At 35.0% G+C, this 24542-nt stretch overlaps 1 protein-coding gene across 4 annotated transcripts in view; it reads right to left on the bottom strand.

Annotated features, from left to right (window-relative positions):
* The window catches only part of HBS1L (HBS1 like translational GTPase), a 91675-nt gene that overhangs the window by 56027 nt on the left and 11106 nt on the right, over positions 1-24542 (bottom strand). Inside the window, exons 3-5 of one of the 4 annotated variants that reach the window (XM_021937834.1) lie at positions 22790-22915; positions 18851-19045; positions 15743-17283 (exon numbers count right to left, since the gene is read on the bottom strand). In XM_021937834.1, coding sequence (XP_021793526.1) covers positions 15815-17283; positions 18851-19045; positions 22790-22915 — 1790 coding nt within the window. In that variant the 3' untranslated portion in view covers positions 15743-15814. Of the gene's footprint in view, positions 1-15742; positions 17284-18850; positions 19046-22789; positions 22916-24542 lie in introns of those variants that run through there. The other 3 variants (XM_021937832.2, XM_021937833.2, XM_031667408.1) reach the window with 3 other exon arrangements.

Here is a 24542-nt window from a genome sequence, read left to right as displayed (position 1 = left end):
TGTCAGAGACTAAGGGGAGGGCAAAATGAAGACTTGTTTAATGTTGCACATGATTAAGTTAAAATGGGTTTTTCAAAAAGGCAGATGACCACTTTTTAAAAAAAGGACTAATATACTCTAACATGTAGAAACACACACAAAGCATAAAAACGAAGACTTCAGTATCACAAACATATTGCTGTGAATGCTGTTTCTACCATTTACTCGTTTTGTGGCCTTGGGGAAGATGTTTTACATTCTGGAGCTTCAGATCCTCCAACTATAAAACCAGCATAAAAATAATCCCTACTCTCTATGATTATTATGAATACTAAGTGATAGCAGATATAAAGAATTTAGTACATTTGGTGTAAAGTACTCATTAATATTGCCTACTATTACTGCTTAAATGCATCAAAATGCTACATAATTCTAGATTCCATAGGATTAGGTATGCGCTTCCTCTTAAATTGGTTCTCAATAAACAGTATTATTTAAGCTGGTCCTTACAATGGCACCAAGCTAGCAAATATTAAGAAACTAAATTATACAGTATTTTAAGTCAAACAGAATTGTTGTTTTACAATCCAAAGACCACAAAGTGATCTGAAATTTAAACAGACTAGCAAATGACTTCATTTCTTAGGACTGCTAATTTGCAGGATTTAGAAACATACAATTGTCTATACATGAATGTCAAGTCTCTTGTTTAAATAATACTAGCAGAAAAAAAAACTAAAAATAATTTTTAAATACCCTACTAATGATAAAGTTGGTTTCCTTGACAATGGATTCAGTTTTATCCCTAAGATACTTATCACTTAACAAGATTAAACTGTTACAGAATAAAAGTTTGTTGCAAGAAAGTAATGTATAACAATGAAAAGGGCACTGGAGATTCAAAGAACTCTATTGGAATTACAATTGGCCTCTTAACACCTATGTAAAATTAGGCAATTTATTTATTTTATATGAGCCTCAGTTTCTCCATCTACCTCAAAGTTTCTTACAATGACCAAATAAAACATACACAAAGCCTGATGCACAGCTGATATTCAAAATGTTAATTCACCATCCTATCTCCCCTTGAGAGGTAGCTCCCAGAACAGGAAGCTTTACAAATAACCAGAAAAAAGCAGTCACCATGTTCAGACTGAAAGCAGTTGGCCATAAAGGTACTTCTATTAAATCAGAGACCTAGCCCCTAAGGGGCTACTCTAAAACTCGAGGGGAAAGTTTGTATCTTAGTTTTATGTCCCCTATGCCTAGCATGCTTTTCTAATTTAAAAAAAAAAGCACGCAATAAATGCTGGCTAAGCTAAATTTTATTTGTCCTCTCCCTCCATTCTATTCTTTGGCTAAAGTACTTAGCACATAAAAAGCACTCAAAAATTATTTTTTACTAAAAGAATGTATAATTGCCTTAGAATAAAACAAGAAAGTATATACAAATATACATAATGTGATTAGAATTTGTAAAGTTAAAAAAAAAAAAGCAAGGTAATTAGTGTTAGAAGAAAACTCTATATTTAACATTCATGTAATTCATAGATGGTACCAGCTGTTCATGAAGACACGCTGTTTTGAGAGTCTAAAGCAAATTATTTTTAAATTAAGCAATTAGTGTTTCAGTTTTTCCAGTGTAGGTGTACATACAAAGAGAATCTTAAAACATAGCTGAGAACATTCTGAACTAAAGTTTTTTTCACTGAAATAAACCACTTCCTTTACAAAGCCCACATAATTTTAAGCAGAAAGCCAATTAATTCTGAAGTTACCTGTATAAGTATAAAATTCTCCTGTCTAAATAAAAATACTCAGTGATGAATAAATTAGTGAAAAAATATTTTCAACGAAAAATATATTCAAAAGGGGAAACCAAAAAAGATGCATTAAATATGACTATGTTAACAATCTACTAAAAAGGATTAAAATAAAAGAGGCATTTTAAGTGCATTATTGAAAAGTTCATACAGATTTAGTAGTATTCATAATATCTCATATTTCTTTGTAACATAAACTTTTCAAATTAATCACAGGATTTATTTCCAGGATAAAGATAAAATCTCATAATACATTTGACCTGAGAAGGAAAAAAAAAGGAGGTTGCATTTTCTCATAAAAATCAAATGTTACTATGTTTCCCATTTACTGATGAGATACATAGATGGCTAAGAGAAAGACAAATACAGCAAAATAAACAAGTAGGAAAAAAATGATCTTAGGGAAACTGTTTATAGCTCCTTTATCTTTTTTTTTTAACTTCTTGAATCTTCAATAGGGAACAACCTGACATTAAGAACCAAAAGTGGCCGGGCGCAGTGGCTCACGCTTGTAATCCCAGCACTTTGGGAGGCCGAGGTGGGAGGATCACGAAGTCAGGAGATCGAGATCATCCCGGCTAACATGGTGAAACCCTGTCTCTACTAAAAATACAAAAAATTAGCCGGGCGTGGTGGCGGGCGCCTGTAGTCCCAGCTACTTGGGAGGCTGAGGCAGGAGAATGGTGTGAACCCGGGAGGCGGAGCTTGCAGTGAGCCGAGATTGCGCCACTGCACTCTAACCTGGGCGACAGAGCGCGACTGTCTCAAAAACAACAACAAAAGATAAGAACCAAAAGTATGACAATCATCACCTGAGTTATAAATAATATTAAAGATACTCATATACAGATATACTATGTAAAGTTTAACAGATTAACACTATGAAAATGGCAAAACAATGCTAGAAAGAATATAACCTCATCATATAAAAGTAGGCTTTACTTTCTAAACAAAAGTTTTACTTGAAGGGAAAACTAGATAAAATTCAAGAGAAAAGGAAAATGATATATAATAGGTTTCTAACCAGTATAGGTAAACCACTATTACTTAAAGCACACCTTGTCAATAGTAGCTCAATTATACATTTATTTCTTCAAACCAAGCAAATACTTTTCAATAATCAATTATCTTAATGATGTGATTAGTATAAACATTTATCAGCTACTTTATTTGTGAAGCAATGGAAATATCAATTTTGAAAACTGTGAAAAATGGCCAATTTAAATTATACATGATAGTTTTTCCAGATTTTTAGACCAACTATTTTTCTCAATGCTCACTTTTTTTTAATATTATTTTTTCAATGAAATAAAATTAATCCAGTGGTAGAAAAAGCCTCAATAGGAATCGTAAGAGTGAAACCTCACTTCACATAATATCTACTCTGTTGAAAACTATCTTCCAGTTGACTAATTATAAAATTTTAATCCATAAATAATATTTTTCTGAGAAGAGGATCCTTTAAAACAATAATGATGGGCCAGGAGCAGTGGCTCACGCCTGTAATCCCAGCACTTTGGGAGGCCAAGGCAGGCGGATCACGAGGTCAGGAGATCGAGACCATCCTGACTAACACGGTGAAACCCTGTCTCTACTAAAAATACAAAAAATTAGCCAGGCATGGTGGAGGGTGCCTGTAGTCCCAGCTACTCGGGAGGCTGAGGCAGGAGAATGGCGTGAACCCGGGAGACGGAGCTTGCAGTGAGCCAAGATCGCGCCACTGCACTCCAGCCTGGGTGACACAGCGAGACTCTGTTTCCCCCCCCCCAAAAAAAAGATGTATGAATTTTAATTTCTGAATTTTCCTGTGGAAGACTTTGTGTTACTCAGTTTCATATTCTTGGGGGTGTTTTTTTTTCTTGGTAGATTTAAGGTGGCAAGGAAAATAACATCAGAAAATTAAGATTATTCCACAATTTTATTCCCCAAATATATGCTTTTTTAGCAGTTCATTCATGGGAATGTATAACACAATTATAAAATAACACTCTAAGGTTATATGTATTTGCTGTTAACAAAATGAACTAAAATATTGTCTAAATTAAGATACGTTAACATGTAATATATTATTTTAGAAGTTAGTTCTAACTTATTACCAGAAGAGGCTAATTTTATGTAAATACTAGGAAGTTAACATTCTAAAACTATAGATATATTAAAATACTGAAAATTTCTCTGGGGGAAAAAAGAGAAATCTTTTTAGTTTATCTTTTTAGTAATCTTTTAGGGGAATGTTTAGTGGTATCAAGTTGACGTGATACTGGAGCTATTATACATAAGCTCCTAAATCTTTAGGACAAGGCCTGTTGTATCACACACCGAGAAAGAAATTATCACAAGCCTCTCAGATCGGTCTAGTTTCACAGTTAAAAAGGGGGTATCTAATCTAACAAGTGCCCTTGGAAAAATACATCCACTTCAAGAGCCAAAGGAAAGATGTTTCTATCCCACTCTTCTTCCAAAAGACACCCATCCCATTTTCCCGAGAGAGAGAGAGCAAGAAAAGCAGAATACTGCATTTTCAAAAAAGTAGGAAACAGTCATAATACCAAAGCACAAACTATGAAGAACATCTTACCAAACAGAAATGTGGATCAAACTCAGTGTACATCAGAAACATAGGACTCCAGATGCTGTCCAGAAGCCAGAGTTCTCCAAAGTTGGAAACATACCTCTGAAGGACCCAACAAGGAAAATAGCAACAGTGAAGGCTAAGGAAGAATCTCAGAACCCATCCACGCCAAGGACAAGGAAATCACAAAAACCTTCGAAAGAGAATTTCACTTAGCCTTTCACTGTTTCTGTTTTGCCTCAAAGAGAGAAAATTGACACTGCTGAGAAAACTGCTGCAACATGACCTAAGGATAAACAGCAAGTTCAAGAGTACGAGGTGGTCCGAGCTCAGTCACCACACCCCTCCCATTATTCTTTATAAAATGCTGTCAAAAAAGAAATCCCTCCCTTTTCAAATATTCAAAGAGGGCATGACATAGAAGCTATCGGTAAATACTCTAAGAATAAATATGGAGGAAAACAAAAGGCAGATGAAGAATATGTAACAGTTGAGTGTAAAAAGAAAAAGGGTTTTTAAAGTTTTATGATATCAAATATAGCAAAGAAAATACAGTATCTGACACAAGAGCTTAAAAGAAAGACACAGAGGATAAAATTAAGATGATAAAAACAAATAGGAGGACAAATGGAAAAGTAAGCCAGCAGGGCTCAGAAGAAGAACAGAGGGAGGGTGGGAAACTCCTGCAGAAATAAAAGCCACACTAGAGGTGGCAGAATCGAGGTAGCTAGTTAGCAACATGCAACAACAGAAAACAGTAGAGCAGCAGCTGCAAATTCCTCCAGGAAAGAGTAATGCTAAACTATTATTTTCCATTTGTCATGCAAATATAGGTCACAAAATCACTTTTAAAATAACTAATAAACTGTTTTTAAAAACTGTTTAATAAATTGTTTTAAAAAATTGTTTAAAAGCTAATAAATTCAGTAAAGGTGTAAAGGAGAACACCTTACCTAAGAATTTAAAATATTAACACAATTAATGAGAAACGGAAAAGGGGTGAATTGTAAATGTTCACATCTCCATTTTTAACAGTGAGAGATCAATATACATTCTTTAAAGTTAGTGAAGTTAAAAAGATAAAGTATGTTATTACATGATAAAAATGAACTATAAAATTTCCAAGTTATCATAGAATACACAAAGATAAAAACAAACACAAATCATATCAAAATATGTAAATATAAAAGACAACAACTTTTTAAAAAATGACAGACATTATTATCTGGTCTATTAATAACATAAATGAGAAGAACCCATCTATTAAAACAAAGACTCTCTATCCAAACCCAAGTATATAAATACAGGAGATACAACTAAACCTAAGCGACTCAAAACATTGAAAGCACAAGAAGGGACAAATAAAACTTAAGAGAAAGCAGCAATCATGATATTAATGCTAAACTGAATTTAAGGCAAAAAGCAAAAAACTAGCAAAAAGGGAAATTTAATGATAAATTCAAATCCATAGAAAGATCATGTATCTTTGTATATCAAATTGTACAGAGTAAACTCTCCAGGCAATATGAAATAAAAATGCAAGAGTGTTATATATTAACTTACCACTCTCAGCCTATCGCCAATCAAAACAAAAAACAAAAAAAACAGATTATAAGAATAATGAACAGGCCGGGTGCAGTGGCTCACGCCTGTAATCCTAGCACTTTGGGAGGCCAAGATGGGTAGATGGCTTGGGCCCAGGAGTTCAAGACCAGCATAGGTAATATGGCAAGACCCCATCTCTACTAAAATTACAAAAATTAGCCAGGTGTGATTGCAGGCACCTGTAATCCCAGCTATTCGGGAGACTAAGGCCTGAGAATAGCTTGAACCCAGGAGGCAGAGGTTGCAGTGAGCCGAGATGGTGCCACTGCACTCAGGCCTGGGCGACAGAGTGAGACTCCATCTCAAGAAAAAAAAAAAGAAAAATAAGCTAACAGAAAATTATCGTATTTTATATTCTGCAAACAGAACAGTGTTGTAGACAAATGCCTATGAAATACATTAGGTCGCAAAGACAAACTCAATAAACAGAGTACAGACCAGATACTCTGATAAACAGTATAATAAAACCAGTAATCATAACAAAAATAACAAAACTCCCCAACAACCAAAATTCTAAAACTCTCTTGGACTCTTGGCTTAAAAAGGAAATGAAAATTAAAATTGTTGATTATCCGGAAAATAACAGTAACTCGAAAAGAACCCACAAGCCACCGCAAATGTAGTATTCATAGGAAAAATAATGACTACAGAGATACAATTAAATAAGAATAAAGTAAGAATTATGCATATCAACTTTAAAATATTAGAAAGGAACAAGCAAAGGATGAGGCTAGATTCTAATCTAACAGTTTATTTAAACAGAGATCTGAAATTTACGTGGCAAAATGTTAGCTTGTTAAAACCAAGTGCTAGTTCCATGAGTATTTGTTACATTATTTTCTGCATTTTTCTGTTAGAAATTCCATAAATAAAAACTAACTTTTTTTTTTTTTTTTTTGAGACAGTCTCACTCTGTCACCCAGGCTGGAGTGCATTAGCACAATCTCGGCTCACTGCAACCTCTGTCCCCAGGCTCAACCAATCCTCCCACCTCAGCCTCCCAAGTAGCTGGGATCACAGATGTGTGCCACCACGCCCAGCTAATTTTTTTGTATTTTTGGTAGAGACGGCTGTTGCCCAGGCTGGTCTTGAACTCCTGAGCTCAAGCAATTCACCTACCTCGGCCTCCTAAGTGCTGGGAATACAGGCATGAGCCACTGTGCCTGGCCATAAAAACTTTTAAGATGAATTAAAAATGCATATATGTTAAATATTCTACTCAGAAGGATAGGAAATAAAAAGCAAAAAACATAAGGAAAATACATTAAGTCATACACAAACTTACAAAGTAATGAATTAAACCAGGAGAACTAATTACAGATCTAGGAACTAAAATTTAGGGAAGAAAAAACAAAATAAATTGCAAGGTAATTAAAAAAAAAAAATGCTGGGCAGAGAGAAAGGGGAGACTAGAGGAGAGAAAACCATACTGAAAATGAGAATAGAGAAGTAACTACAGACGTAGAAAAATCTAAAAGAATAAGACAATGTTTGGTACAATGCACAACAAACACATTTGTCACCTTGGATGAAATGGATATTTTTCTAAGAAAATTAAAACTTTCAAAACTGATCCCAGAATCTTCGAAAAGATAAATCCTATCATAAAACATATCATTTCAATGCTACTGAATTATTTGAAGACAAAATCATTCTAAATTTTTTGTAAAACCATCACAAGAAAAAACAATATCCAAAGAGCATACACATACACACAATTTCAAGTAATTTTATGAATAGATGAAATCATCTTAAATAAAATGTTAGCAAATAAAATCCATCACATTAAAAGAAAAATCCACCATGACCAACTGGAGATGGTTCTACATCATAAGACTAGAACAATACTAGAAAATCTACTAAGATAATAATAATGTCTAACGTTATCTAACCTTTGGCAACTCTGGAGACAGTATTTTTTTCCTTCAGAAATCTCTTGCTAGCATTAAATACAACAATAAAAATTACAGCTGGATTTTCTTCTTTTTTTAGTAACGAGACAAGCTGTTTCTAAGGCTCATATGGGAAAAAGAGGCATGTGAGATAACTCAGGAAAACTACAATAAGGAGTGAAAAAAACAAGACAGCCTACCAAATATTAAAACAGGTACTAAAAAGCTATAGTAATTTAAAAAGATACTACGATAAATCCATCTTTCCACACAGAGAAAAGATGGTGGAGAAATGGGATTCCTATGTTAGCCCTTAATATCAGCTAAATCAAAGATCCAACTGTAAAACAATGAATCTGACAAATGTATTAGAAAAAACAAGGACACTTTTTTAAAAATTATCTTGTCACAGTGGAGCATAACTTTCCAAAACCCTAAGAAAAAAGGCTAATAAATCTGAATATATAAAAGTTCAAAATCTATCTTCTAAAAAAATGACCTGACAAACTAGAAGTCAGAAAGTGTTTTCCATGCATATAACAATTTTTATGACTAATTTCCTTAGTATATAAATATGCACATATGTATGTGTACATATGGATCCACACATATACATACACATACACACATACAGACACACACATCCTAAAAATCATGAAACGAGAGATAAACCAGCAGAAAAGTGGGCAGATTAAGAGTAGACAGGGAGAAAAATATAGCTTTATAGATAAGAAATATAAATAAATGAAAAAAATATTTTCCAATTATCAGGTTGGTATAATACCAAAAGGAATAATACCCCTATCTATAAGAATTTGGGCAGAAATGCTCATAAACTAGTGGGAGGGAAATCAATTTCTATCAAGAGCAATTAGGCAATATCTATCCAAAACTTTCAAGTGTATCAGCTCAATTTCTAGAAATGTAGGATGTTCATTTATTATCAGCAATAACTGGAACGCTTAAAATGTTCATTAACAGAGGCTGTTTAAATAAATTATGGTATAATCATATTACAGAATTCTAGGTAGCTGTTAAATGAGATTGATCTGTATATGGCAGTAAAGAAAGTTCTGCAAAATGCTTTAAGTGATACATATGCAAGTGTTACAGTATATTCTCCATTTGTATAAAAATGTATCCGTACATTCACACATGTGTAACATGCTAGTGAAACCTTTGGAAGAATAAAGAAGAAACAGTGTATTTACAGTGGCTTCCTCTAAGGAACTAGATTGTGGGACCATATTAGGAGACAGACTCAATTTTTACTTAAAATCCTTGCCTATGTTTATGTGCCAGACATATTCTGAGTTGGGAATACAGCAGTGAATACACAAAATTCCTATATTTGTAGGACTTACGTGGAAGGGGGGTGGAGGGAGAGCAGAGAGAAAACATAACAAAAACAAGTGTATATACAACAAACACAGTGTCAAAGGATATAAGTGCTGTTAAGAATAAAGCAGAGTTACAACAGAAAGTCTATGCATGTGTGAGAGAGGAATTATGACTTCACATGGGGTGGTAATAAAGGCAGAACAGTGAACTACGGGTGCATATGAAAGTTCCCCTACCCCATGATTGAGAGTAAAGTGATATCGAAACTACCATTCAAACAGCGATTAGCCAGGAGGGAAGGGGGAGAGAAAAAAGGCAAGCACTATAGAAGCAGAGGAAACTCAGGTAGGTGTTCTTGGGGAGGTTTGGGTAAATAGGTACAAAACAGAAATGAGTTCATAAAGCGGCTCAGGAAATAAAAGGATTTAGATAGGGAGAGAGAAAATTAGATCTTTAGTTTAGAAAACTTATTCTGGCCAAAATAAACTGAAAAGTCAAGAAACCAGTTAGATGTTTAGGTAATTCTGCTAAAAGCTAATGGCCTGTAAAAGGAAAAGTAACAGGAAATAAAATAATAAAAATAAAAGTAACAATAAAGAGGAAAAGTAACAATAAAGGAGAAAATAATGAAGAGGAAAAATAACAAGAAAGAGTAGTGGGCCAAAAAATGTACAGTTGATTCTCATTATTCACAGGTTCCACATTGTGAATTCATCTAATCACAACAAATTTACTTGTAATCCCAAAATCACTACTCACTTTTGCACTCACTTGTGGACATGTGCAGAGCAGCAAAAAAATCATCCAACATGCAAGTTCCCAGGTGAGGTGAGGAAGGTGACAGTCGGCCTTCCTGTGACAGCTCTCATACTGTAAACAAATGTCCTTTTCATGGTCTACCTAGTGTTACATTTTTTTCCAGTTTTATACTTTTTGTTGGTAATTTTGTGCTTTTTGTTGATAATTTTTAAAATGGCCTGTAAGTGTAGTGCTTAGTATTCTAAACACAAGAAGGCTAGGATGTGCCTAACAAATAAACGATGTTAGATAAGGAGATAACGCATGAGTTACAGTGCTGTTGGCCTGAGTTCGGTGTTAATGAATCCATGCTATACACATCCATTAAATAAGGTGTCTTTAAATAGAGACACATATAAAACAATGTTATGTATTCACTGATTGATGAAAATGTTATGAGAGGCTCACAGGAACCTACCCCTGTATTTCTTGTAGGAGCAATGGTTCAGTATTCATTATTTCAGTGTTTGTAGTGACTATAAAACATAACTACTGTAAATAACAAGAGTCGACTATATATGTATGCATATTACATGCACACACACATATATTTACTTATTTATAAGGTGGGAATAACAGGAATGGTAATCAATTATGAGTGGCAGGTGAAGAGAGATGAACCAAGGATGATACTAGGTTCCTGGTTTTGGTTAACTAGATGGTGATAGTAATAACAAAGACGGGAAACAGAAGAGAAGGTGGCACCTTAGATGAGGAAGACAAAGATGTCAGCTTTGAAGGGTATAATATGCCACACCGTAATAAAGATAATCATGTGCTGAAGTGTGCATATATCCCCCTCCCCTTTGACGTAAGAATACTATCTTTGTTCATCTTGGGTTATATCTTTCATCTAAAACGCTTTTCTTCACGCATCCAGTAGATATCAGGCCTGCCAATTTCAGAAATAAATACGCATTTTATCACTTCTTTTTTTTTTTGAGACAGGGTCTCACCACACTGCCCAGGCTGAACTTGAACTTCTGGGCTCAAGTGGCAATCCTCCTGCCTCAGCCTTCCAAACAGCTCGGACTACAGGTGCATGCCACCACCATACCCAGCTCATCATTTCCTTTGCCTTCCACTGTCATCTCTGCAATTACATCGCCAATATTCATCACAACCTATACTTATATAGTATTTCTAGGTGAGTCCTAAATAGTAAAAAGAATATATAAAATTTTACCCCATGGAAAGCAAGAATTCTAAATGCCAAATATCTTAAAAGAAAATTTTCACAAACAGGTAGTTTGTTTTTTAATTTGTTTATAGAAATAAAACAGTACTTTCAGCATAAATGATTAAAAGATCATTCAGAAATATCAAGTTTATATATAAAATCCTAATGGATAGATTGCATGTTTTTACACTTGATTTAGGAAAATCTCAGAATTTTAATTTCTTTCAGTGTAGCTTTTACAAAATATATACAAACTCAAAATGTGACAAATTTTTTACAATCTAAAAATTAAAATTGTGTAACTGCATAAACTGAGCTTTATGTCATTATAAATATATAGGTAAAGGAAAACGAGTATAGAAATTCATATTAATCCCTCCCTGTCTAGTCCACATTATTTATGTATAATCTACTGTTTATATATAAAATAATTTCTGAACTATTATAAAATTGACTTTATAACCAAATATATACCTGCATGAACATAAAAGAGAAAACATGTTGATACACAGTTCTTTCTCAACATACAATGTATACTTGTTTATTTGCAATGGTCCACATATAGATTCAGGGTCAATTTAAAAAGGGAAATAATCATAAGAGAACTCATTATTCTTATCTTTAACTGTATTTTATCTTCAGTGGTTTCTTTTACTTACAAAAAATGAGCACCTTATTAGTTTTATCCCTGGTATGACAATTAGTTACATGACCCCCCACTGAATACTAAAAACTAAATATAAAACACTGACTATAGTTATCATTACATATGAGAAGAAAAAGTGTAAAAGGCAAGTTTAAGAAAGACAGATTCAAAGCTAAAAGGAGAAAAAGAGGTTAAAATGCCAGTTTAGTAACTAGGAAAGGTTTTAAAAAGGAAAAGTTTTAAAAAGTGCTCTGTACAGAAATGAAACCCTGGTTCTTGGCAATTTATTGTTAGAAGAATCATATCCAAAAGAGCCAACTAAAGACTTTAAAATGCAAAAGGACAAAACATCCATCCATGAACAACATCAAATCTTTTAAGAAACCAAAAAGAGTGAAGAGCAAAAATTGTTTTTAATGTATTTTATATCATTTAGAATATAATTACAATATTATTTCTATTCCTAAAGTAAATTATTAATGCCCTTGATCATAAAGCAAATAAAAACAGCTTTGCCTCTTAAAATTTATAGCTGAACTGGAAAGTAAAGTAAACTAAAACACCTAGCATACCTGAGCTACTAAGACAGCAGTCAATAAACAGCAGCTGGTACAGAATATACACTTAGTGCCAACAATCACAAGGAGCATATTCATGAACAAGCAGACACTTGGCTTTTTACCAAGGACCAATGGCCAAGGGTGGAAGGTGGAAAGGTCTGCTCAGTTCCACCTCTGCAATCTCAGAGACTGTGACATTCCCTTAGTCAACAGCGAAGTACTTGTCGTGTACATGCCTGACAGACCAGTAGCCAAGCCAAGGAAAATAGGAAGCCTGGAAACCTATTTAAGATATCGTTGCCATCTCTTACCACCCTATAATATATAATTTTTTTCCCCACCAAAAGAATCTCATACCTGGTAGTTACAACCCTAATCAGCCAACAAATGGAGACCTAGTTCAACCGACAAGGTCTACTATATGGCTTTAGAAGTATTGCATTTCCACTTGAAAATTACTTTGTTATAAAAGAAGGTAACACAATAGTGCTGCTATTCAACTACAGTATAGATTACGTAAGTATTTGGGGATTCGTGTGCAATGTGGACCACCTGTGCAGCACTTAACCTATCAATAATTATCATCAGTTACAAACAAACTCTTATAATTAATTCACTCCTAAATTGAAGACTGCCAATATAGACATCTAGTTCAGTCATACACTAATTCAAAGTTACTAAAATGTTTGACCAAGATTCAAGACTAGAAAAACAATCTCAACCATTGTGATAATTAAAATTTTAAAATCAATCACAAAATATAGCTTGTGATTTAAATGATCTCCTAACCATTAGTATTATGGTGCACTGATATATTCAATTAAAAAACAAAAACCTGAAGACATCACAAGAAATCAAGAAGTGTTTGGTTTAAAAAAAAAAAAAAAAAAGGCATAATGCCATCTTAACTTTTCCCATCGAAATACTGAAAAACATCACACAGAGATTAAAATTTTGGAATGTCATTCTGAAAATAAACAGAAACAAAAGTAACACAAAAAATTATCAAATGTACAGTAAAGTAGCTGCCAGAGAAAAAATATTTACTGGGAAAAGATCAGCCTTTTTATTTTCATTAAAAAAAATATTTGGCCAGGCGTGGTGGTTCATGCTTGTAATCCCAGCACCTCGGGAGGCCGAGGTGGGCGAATCACCTGAGGTCAGGAGTTAGAGATCAGCCTGGCCAATGTGGTGAAACCCCATCTCTACTAAAAATACAAAAACTAGCCAGGCATGGTGACATGCACCTGTAATCCCAGCTACTTGGGGGGCTGAGACAGGAGAATCACTTGAATCTGAGAGGCGTAGGTTGCAGTGAGCCGAGATCATGCCACTGCACTCCAGGCTGGGGAACACAGTGAGACTCCGTCTCAAAAAAATAAAATAACATTTTAGATACTACTGTATTATATTTTTGCAAGGAATACTAATAATATCTCCATCATTTTATGCAAAAAGCTATAATTCCTAAGTAGCATTTTTCCTTGGTATTCCTTATTTCTAGAAATTATTCATTCAGGTCAGTCAGATGTTATTCTTGGCATTAATAAGTCCATTCTACTGATTTCTCCCTTTAAGGCAATGATTCTCAAACAGAAATACACATTTTGGGGAATAATTTTGAAAATACACATTCCCAAGTGCCATTCCTCAGAGACTGCTTCAGCATATACGGAGTGAAGCCTCAGTGTCTGTGTTCTGAAGTAATTCCTCCAGTGATTCTGATTGCTAGTTGAGAACCACTGCTTTAAGGGATTAATTACATACTTATTCTAATGATTAGAAAAGCTTTTATTGATCCCCCATTGCTGAAACTTTGTCACTGTGGGGCACACAGCTGTCAGTAGCAAAAAGGAAAACTCCACATTCCATTACTTACTGAAAAGAACAAGTTAGGCCGGGCACAGTGGCTCATGCCTATAATCCCAGCACTTTGGGAGGATGAGGGGGTGGATCACAAGGTCAAGAGATCAAGACCATCCTAGCCAACATGGTGAAACCCCGTCTCTACTAAAAATACAAAAATTAACTGGGCATGGTGACACACGTCTGTAGTCCCAGCTACTCAGGAGGCTGAGTCAGGAGAATCGCTTGAACCCAGGAGGCGGAGGCTGCAGTGAGTGTCACTGTCACTGCACTCCAGCCTAGCGACAGAGAAAGACTCCATCTTAAAAAAGTAAGAACAGGCCGGGCGCGGAGGCTCACACCTGTAATCCCAGCACTTTGGGAGCCCGAGGCAGGCGGATCACGAGGTCAGGAGATGGTGGAGACCATCCTGGCTAACACGGTGAAATCCTGTCTCTACTAAAAAAAAAAATTTTTTTTTAAATTAAAAAAAAAAAAAGTAGCCGGGCATGGTGGCGGACGCCTGTAATCCCAGCTACTCGGGAGGCTGAGGCAGGAGAATGGCGTGACCCCAGAGGCGGAGCTTGCAGTAAGCCGAGATCGCACCACTGCACTCCAGCCTGGATGACAGAGCAAGACTCTGTCTCAAAAAAATAAAATAAAATAAAATAATAATAATAACAAAGAAGAAGAAATAATAATAATAATGAAGAAGAAGCAGAAGCAGCAGCAGAAGCAGAAGCAGCAGCAGCAGCAGAAGCAGAAGCAGCAGCAGCAGAAGCAGCAGCAGCAGAAGCAGAAGCAGCAGCAGCAGCAGCAGCTAAAGACATCTAGTAAAATTCTCCATTCAAAGAACATGCAACCATACCTGAAAACACTTTTTATACATTTATTTTAAAGTGTATATTTAGGACAAATGGTTTTTAAAAATGTATAAAAATAATTCACATATTAATCCAACTTCTATATTTACATGGTCCCTTAAAAGATTTTCAGTTTATTATTATCAAAAATGTATTTTAACAATCTCCACAGTACTCTCAAAAGTCAGGAATTTTAAGATTTTTCTAATAGAAAAATTTTAGTATTTATCTACAGAAAAATAATGAAACTAGGAATTATATCATATTTTAAAATATAACGTCTCAGCTATGCTGTGCCACATAAGAATAACCTTCACACTAAACTATAATAATCCCAAATGCTGGCATTTTCGTTTAAGAACAAAGCACAAAAATATTTCATAGAAAAAAATACTTTGTCATAAAAAACATAGAAAGTTGAATGCTTCAAACAAAAATATCTGAGGTCTGATTTCACAACATCAAGTTTCCATATCCACTTTGTAAACATATACTCAGTATAGGTTACCAACTTAAATAAAGCCAGTTATCACTGAAAGAAGGCATAGTTTAAAAAAAATTCAGTGCAAAAATAAGTATCAACTAATCAACTGACCTAGGACAATTTTCATAAAAATCACAATTTGAATCCCATAATATAAAGTGATCCTCTGAAGACTTTAATTAAAAATAAAAAGCTCTACAACAGCAATCAAGTGTTTCTTTTGTTACTATTCTCTAGTAAATGCTTTTTTTTGATTAGCTTTTACAATGTCATCAGGTGATGCTGATTTGAAGTCAAATGGTGTTATCGCTACAAGAGGACTTATTTCTTTGTCCTTTACATCTTGAACTTGTCTACTATAAAGAAAAGTCTTATAGAGGTCAAGGGTGCGTCGCTTGCAGCTTTTCAGTGGGTAACGAAGACACAGTGTTGAGGCAAAAGCTGAAGGTCTAGCAGCAAGGGCCTTGGTCCAAGAGAGAGAAAAAGGTGGTTTCCTGGTCAGAGAGCCTTTATTGTTTTTTTTATTATCCTTAGCAAGATTGGAATTCTTCCCTAGCTTTGAATTTAGAACTTTAGTTCGTGATGATGGACCAATGGATTGGTCTACTATAGGCTTTGGAACAAAATCTGGGTTTTTTATAAGGACACTAAGATCAATATTTGAATCTATTCCAGGAGACCTCACTTCAGATAAACTGACCTCAAAGGACTCTTTCCTAATCTGAGAGTTGTCTACATCAATTGTTTCTGCAATCAATTCAGAAAGTGACAAATTCTCAAGGTCTCTTGTGGGAGAAGCTTTATGAAATGCCAATGACGAGAGAGATCCTGTTAATTCTGATATTCCGGGTGAAGACTGACAGCGATTTGCTAATTGTGACAGAGGAAAGGATCCCAAACTTAGATCTGTGAAACTGGCAGATGACTGGTCATAAAGGTCAGATAAAGTAAAGCACTGGCTTATATTGTTTTCTTTGTGTTCCTGAAATAGTTCAGTGAGGGATGGACTTTCACACTGAGAAAACTGCAAATTATCATTTTTTAAAATATAATTCTCGGCACTTTGTTCAACTAAAGAAACACTTCCAACTTCAGTTTCTTTACTAGCATTTAAATGATCAACAGTCATATTTTCCAATGAGCTAGTTAAGTACAAATGATTATTTGAACTTCCTAAACTGTCCCGTACTGGAATGTTTTGAAAATCAGATAGCGAATTATTTTGAATATATAAAGAATTATTCGGTGTTGTGCTCTTTATGATTACGGGCTTTAAATCTGGCATTTCTTTCAATGCAGAATCATCTTTGGAAACACATTCAGATGCATGAAGTCTCAACAAATCAGCATCTACGTTCTTTGACAGTAGACTTTCCAGACTCTCTGTAGATGATAATCTGACTGATGGCTGACTTTCACAGGAATCTCTTGACATATCATGAATTAGGTTAGCTAGTGAAAGTTCTTTTGTTAACTTACATGATTCTAGTTTCTTTTCACTTTTAAGTCTGTCAAGTTTCTTTCTTCTATGGAGTAAATAGTGACTTGGAACTGAAGAATTATGAGATAATCCATATTTTCCTACTGAGCTAGACAAATCAAAGGGTTTGCAACTATAATCCAAATGATTTGCTGACTGAGGATAAGAACTTTGAACATTATCAGCTGAAACTTCAGAAGAAGAAAATAAGACTCCTTACCTTACAAGAGCCATTAATTTTCAGATGAATAGGTTGATACACGCAGAAGACAGTCACAGCAACCAAAAGGAAACATGAAATGAGGCATTTAATTACTAAATGCTTCTTTTGATTATGACATGAATAAAGTGATACTTGATCATTACTTAACATGAATACTCTAAAAACCAATAAGGGAGTATTACCTTCCTTTAACAATTTAAAGTACTCTTTATACTCTATTCACTGATAAATACAATGTAAGTCAGTCAATGTTCTAATTTTCATGAATTTAAAAATGTGAGGTTTTAACCATAATTAAATTATAGTCAGGATTGTCTCAAATTCAAAAACTTCTTTAAAAAAACAAAAGAAACTAGGTTCATTTTATTCTATATTTTAATGTATTAGAAACAAATAAGCAAACAAATAACTCCCAGTAATTTCTACCATAATCTGGGATACACCATCAATACAAGATGACATATTACAGATTCATTCCCATCACAGCCAGTTAAAAGTGCCCATCTGCGGGCCCAGCATCCCCGGAAAACACTCTTATTTCATCGTAACAGGCTGTACGCAGCTTTGTTGTAGAAAAATTTAGCCCAAAGGTTACAATAAACACTGACATAATTAAACAAATTGCCATACTCGTACTGAGAGATAGCATGCCAATTAACATAATGCTACCACCTCAGTTCCCCTCTTACGTCCACTGAATTCCAAATTTCACCCCAAATTTTACAAATTTAAAATTAAATCTCTGGCTATAAAATGCAAAGTAGTATAATTATGATACTTATACCTAATTATATTTAAATTTTAAAAAGTATACATAATAAAAGCATAAAGGGATTTTTTTAACATTAATTAGCTGGCTGTTAATTTCCTTTTCCTATTTCACTAGAGTTTAAAAAAATAACAATTGAAAAGTTCTGTAAGCTACTAACAAGAAGAAAAAGATGTCTTGTCTTATCTAATTTTATTTCCACTATGTTGTTAGTTATAAAATCAAGTAGTGAGGCCGGGTGCAGTGGCTCACGCCTGTAATCCAAGAACTTCAGGAGGCCGAGGCGGGCGGATCCCTTGAGGCCAGGAGTTCAAGAACAGCCTGGCCAACATGGTGAAATCCCATCTCTAATAAAAACACAAAGAAAAAATAAATAAGTCAGGCACGGTGGCATGCACCTGTAATCCCAGTTACTTGGGAGGCTAAGGAAGGACAATCACTTGAACCCAGGAGGTAGGAGGCTGCTGTGAGCAAGATCATGCCACTGCACTCCAGCCTGGGTGACAGAGTGAGACTCTGTCTCAAAAAACAAACAAATAAACAAACAAAAAAAAATCAAGTAGTAAAATAACCACAAAAACAGGGTACAACAGAAGAAAGGAAACTCAGTACTCATCCTAAAAATTCACAACTAGAAGATCAACTGATAATCAAAAGTTAACAATAACATGCAAGATTTTCTTAATAGCTCAAGCAAATTAAGTATTTTCTTAAAAGCTCAAGCAAATGAAAGCCTCTCTTTAGGCATTAACTATGTAAAACAAGTGAAAAAGAACAAGTAAAGGCATACCTTTTGCCATCTTTCTTGTAGATACTGTTCCCTCATTCTTGTCCTTCAAATTCTGCACTCTATCTTGTTCCAGAACCCCTGACAAAGCCTTCTGCACATCAAACTTGTTCTTCAGAACTGCTTCAATTAATATTTCATCTGGCACAGCATCTCCAAGTACCTCTCTCATGTGATCAAGGCACGAATAAAGACGAGCTAGAAAAGACAACAATGGTCAAAAGCTATACTAAATGGCGCCATGAAAGAACTTTTAATCTTCAAAACTGATTTTAAAATTTACAGCTGTACTAGAATATTCAACTCTCCTTTCTCTTTGGCAAAAATTATTTCTAATGATCACATTTTTATCTACAATATACCTATCTTCCCTTATCAGAGGAACGATTTCGTTAATTTAAAAATCACTATAATAAAATGTCTCCTGAATAATAGTGACTAAATGTTTCTAAAAAGTGTACATTACAGATCACTTGGACTCGGGAAAGGGAACATCACACACCAGGGCCTATTATGGGGAGGGGGGAGCGGGGAGGGATGGCATTGGGAGTTATACCTGATGTAAATGACGAGTTGATGGGTGCCGACGAGTTCATGGTTGCAACACACCAACATGGCACAAGTATACATATGTAACAAACCTACACGTTGTGCACATATACCGTAGAACTTAAAGTATAATAATAATAATTTTAAAAAGTGTACACTGAACAGTATACATTAATATCTATTTTCAGTCACCAATGATGATGGTATCTGCATTGATCATTTTTCGCATGTACAGAAAGGAAGGGGTGAGTGTGGAACTATTTCTAATTTGTTAGTGAACCCAGTTACTCACAAAGTATATTTCTTATATTTCTCAAGCTGCTACCTTGTTTCCTTTTTGGCTAACTTCAGTTCTTCCCAGCTAACTAAAATAATCCTTAATGACTCTTTAAAAAAACGGCAAGATAACGTAATATAAAAATGCCATAAAAACAAGAAAGTCCAGGAAGTTAAGGGGAGGATAGGCTTTTTTTTTTTTTTTTTTTTGAGACAGAGTCTCACTCTGTTGCCCAGGTTGGAACACAGTGGCATGATCTCAGCTCACTGCAACCTCTGTCTCCCAGGTTCAAGCAATTCTCCCACCTCAGCCTCCTGAGTAGCTGGGATTACGGATGCCCGCCACCACACCCGGGTGATTTTTCCATTTTTAGTAGAGATGGGTTTCACCATGTTGCCCAGGCTGTTCTCAAACTCCTGATCTCAGGTTTCCACCTGCCTCAGCTTGCCAAAGTGCTGGGATTACCAGCGTGAGCCGCCACACCCAACCAGCATTCACTTTTAAAATAAAAAAATTTAAGTCTGGAATTATCTCAGCTGTTTATGAATTTTAATTTTCTGATGACAGTATTAAAATTATTAATAATACTTATTAATGATGTAAAATCTGTAAGAGAAGAGAGGCTTTGTATCCCTAGAACCTAAAACAGTACCAGGTAACTAGGGGCCAATGAATAAAAATCTATGATATATTCCTTTATATTTTTGTATAGCACTTGCCAAGTTTCACAATACTTTTATATATATATTTCTTTTGTAATCCTCATAATAAGTCTATGAGCTAGATATATCAGGCAAATTCTAACTTAATAAAGATAAGATTGAAAATCATGGCACTACTAAATCAGCAATAACCAAAACAGAATAGAGGTTTTCAAACTCCCTATTCCACAAAACCATTTCACAGAATGCAACTTATATTTAATTGTACATGCTCATATGCTTAACAAGTAATCTACTGGCAATACTCTTTCTTTAACAAAAAAAAAAAAAAAAGGTATTTGATACTTATTTCATTGGCCCCTTAATTATTAACAATACATTCCTGAAATATTTGGGCAATTCTGCTTTGCTTCAATCTAAGATTAACTTTTAAAGGCTAATAAGCTATACTGGGATAATACTATCTCTGATAAATAACATCAATTATTGAAACTGTAACAAAATACTTAGTATAGCTAGCATTAGGGCGTCCTTTTTTCTTTTTTCTTTTTTTTTTTTTTGAGTTAGAGTTTCGCTCTTATTGTCCAGGCTGGAGTGCAATGGCATGATCTCAGCTCACAGCAGCCTCCATCTCCCAGGTTCAAGTGATTCTCCTGCCTCAGCCTCCCGAATAGCTGGGATGACAGCCATGTGCCACCACACCCGGACAATTTTGTATTTTTAGTAGAAACGGGGTTTTTCCATGTGGGTCAGGCTGGTTATGAATTTTAAGTAGAGGTTATAGAGTTAGGCTAGTTTGGTTCATATCCTAATGCCACTTACTAGCAGGTAAAATCTCAGGCAAGTTACTTCTCAGTGTCTCATTTTTCCTCTCTTGTAAAATGAGGGCAACTGTCCTACTTCATAAAGTTGTTGCGAAGATTAAAGATGCTAACACCTGAACAGTACATAGAAAGTACCTAGAGAGTATTAGCAAAAATCAGCTACGATCATTATTACTGTCATTACTTACATATAAGTCAGGTTGGAATGATTAACTTTCCTTCTCAAAAATAACTCTGAATTTCCTAACTCCTTAATCATTGTCCACTGAGGCATAGCAGGACAGAACTTCCATCCTATTCGTATCCTCTCTCCTTACAATCTTAACAATAATACTCTTTAAAAATACAATTATAAAGTGAGTGCATACAACAGCTACAGACTTTTATCCAGATTTTCCAACATATTTTCAGAGTTGGTAAATTCCTTTTATTTCTTCTTTATCTGTTGTTTCCCTTTCTGCTTTCTACTTTTGTATATTCGTGCTTTCTCTCCATTTTTCTTGAGTTGGTTAGCAGCTGGTATATATTTTATTGATTAATTCAAAGATCAACTCCCAGATTCATAAAATTCCTCTGTTTTAAAATTATTATAAATTTTCAATGTAAAAACAATCATGCCAAGCACAGTGGCTCACGCCTGTAATCCCAGCCCTTTGGGAGGCTGAGGCGGGTGGATCACTTGAAGTCAGGAGACCGAGACCAGCCTGGCCAACATGGTGAAACCCCATCTCTACTAAAAATACAAAAATTACCCATCTGTGGTGGCAGGCACCCACAATCCCAGCCACTCAGGAGGCTGAGGCAAGAGAATCCCTTTAAACTGGGAGGCAGAGGCTGCAGTGAGCCAAGACTGCGCCACTGCACTCCAGCCTGGCCGACAAAGCGAAACTCTTGTCTCAAAAAAAAAAATTATAGAACAAAGCCACACTCCAGAGAAAGATCAAATCCCTGTGCTATCAACAAATGGCATTATTGTTTTACCTGGCCATTTTAGTTCTGCTATCAAATCTATGGCTTGAGTGATGTTTGAAGCCATGTCATGTTTGGAACTTATTTATAAAAGAAGAAAGCCAAAATATAAATATATTCATTAAAATGTTTAAGAGAGTTGAAAATATGCAAAAACTCAGAACCAATGACATTACCAAGTTCTATTTTGAAACTTAATTCACACGGATGTAAATCCTGAGTACACTTATCCAGTGTCACTTTAGACTTCAACTGGTTTTTTTCAAACCTTTTGAACTTAACATCTTTGTAAGTAAAGGAGTTTATGTATTCTAATCATAAGCTCCACATACAGCTTATCAAACAATTAAATCGTCTCAAAAAGGTCTTCTTAACAAATCACTGGAGTTTCTCTCCCATGGAAAAAAAATTTTAAATGGGACAGTTCAATTAAAATTCCAGTTACTAAACAACAGCCATACAATTTTTCAATCATACAGTTAAATACACTCCTCACAAAACATACTTAATAAAACATAAATTGTCCTTGAATAGGACAGATATGTTTACATCATTACTGTTCATAGTCACTGTTATAAACACTCACAACAAAACTGATAAATTCTGGTGTGTTCGGTTATTAATCATTTTCAGATAACAGATGCACTACTTTTTGCTATACCTTGATCAAATCCACTGAGCTGATGGTTCGAAACAGAATTGGAAGATTCTTTCAGATCTTCATAATCATATTCTTCTACAGGCTCAACAGAAGGTTTGTCACGCCGTGAATAAATAAACTGAGCAGCTAGAATATAAAATGACCAAAGAATGCTATGGTATAGTCATTTCCTATTAACTTTTTTTACAAACGTTAAAGTAAAAATTAAAAATTCTAATCAATCATCTATAGTTACCCACATTTCAAAATAAGGGAAGAAAACAAAAACAATATCGTACCAAAACATATACCCAAAATCCTACTCGAATGTGCTTACACTTATTAATCTCTTATAATCTTCTTCCTTCTCTGCCCCAATCTCTGAAACCATTCCACTCAGCCTACTTTCTCCATGGCTTCCAAAATCTACCTTTCCTATTATCTCTTCTTTGTATACTATTCTGTGTTCTCTGAAATTTTCTCTTCGATACAAGTATTTCAAACCAAATATCAAACCTCTAACTTACATAATTAAGAAAACACATGGTGGCCAGGCGCGGTGGCTCACCCCTGTAATCCCAGCACTTTGGGAGGCTGAGGCGGATGGATCACCTGAGGTGAGGAGTTCGAGACCAGCCTGGCAAATACAGTGAAACCCCATCTCTACTAAAAATATAAAAATTAGCTGGGCATGGTAGTGGGCGCCTGTAATCCCAGCTACTCAGGAGGATGAGGCAGCGGAACCTCTTGAACCCAGGAGGCAGAGGTTGTAGTGAGCCGAGATCGCACCATTGCACTCCAGTTTGGGTGACAAGAGCAAAACTCCATCTCAAACAAAAAAGAAAAGGAAGGAAAACACAAAGTTAATTTTCACTTCCCAAGAAGTGCTAATTTTGCCTAAATGTAAGAGTTCACAGAAAATACAGACTTTAATCTTTAAACAACTCATGCTTTCAATCACACACTTTCAATCATACACTGACACTGTAAACTAGGGTCATATACCTAACTTTAACTTTCAGACATCTGTGCTACTCTGCAATACTGTCAACATCATCACTCAATATATAACTGGGTATTTTTATATATCTGATCAAGGAAAGGAAAGGCAGATTATCAAAATGCTGATACACGCCTGAGTATCATAAATGAAATACAAGTGAGCAAAAGAGAAAATCACAGGCATATCCAAAGTACTAACGCTTTCAGCTCTACTGGATGGCCACTGAACTGAATCCTGGAGACTGTGTTCAATTGTAAAGGAATAAAATTAAAGAATATGTTAAGAAGGACAGAAATATAGATATGATATTCACAAGGCAAGGTATTATTAGAGGTATTATCTAGCTTTCTATAAGAGCACAAAACATGTTAAGTTCATTGACTTGTGTATAGGTTATCAGGAAGATATTACTTATTAAAGGGAAGCTACATTCAAAATTTATAGATATACAATCACACTAGGGGTAGAGAAAAAGACATCAAAATGCATAGATAATGCATAGAACATAAAGCTGCAGTGTATGTGTAACACCTATACTCAGAAGGTTAAAGCATAAGCACTCTCTATTCATTGTAAAAGTCAATGGCCTTACAAATTAGGAGGGAAGGCAAAGAAGAAAAACCTAATAATTTATTTTAAAAGCCAAATGAGTAATACCGGACAACAAGCACTGTGGAAGCACAGAAGTAACCAATGAAGACTGGAGCATTATAATAAAGGAGGTAGGAATATAGGGAAAATTGAAGAGGTGGAAGAGATCCTGAACAAGAA

This window comes from Papio anubis, chromosome 6, assembly GCF_008728515.1.
Source record: "Papio anubis isolate 15944 chromosome 6, Panubis1.0, whole genome shotgun sequence".
In the NCBI taxonomy this organism is placed as follows: domain Eukaryota; kingdom Metazoa; phylum Chordata; class Mammalia; order Primates; family Cercopithecidae; genus Papio; species Papio anubis.
Note: the sequence above shows the minus strand (reverse complement) of the source record. Positions and strands in the feature narration are given on the sequence as shown.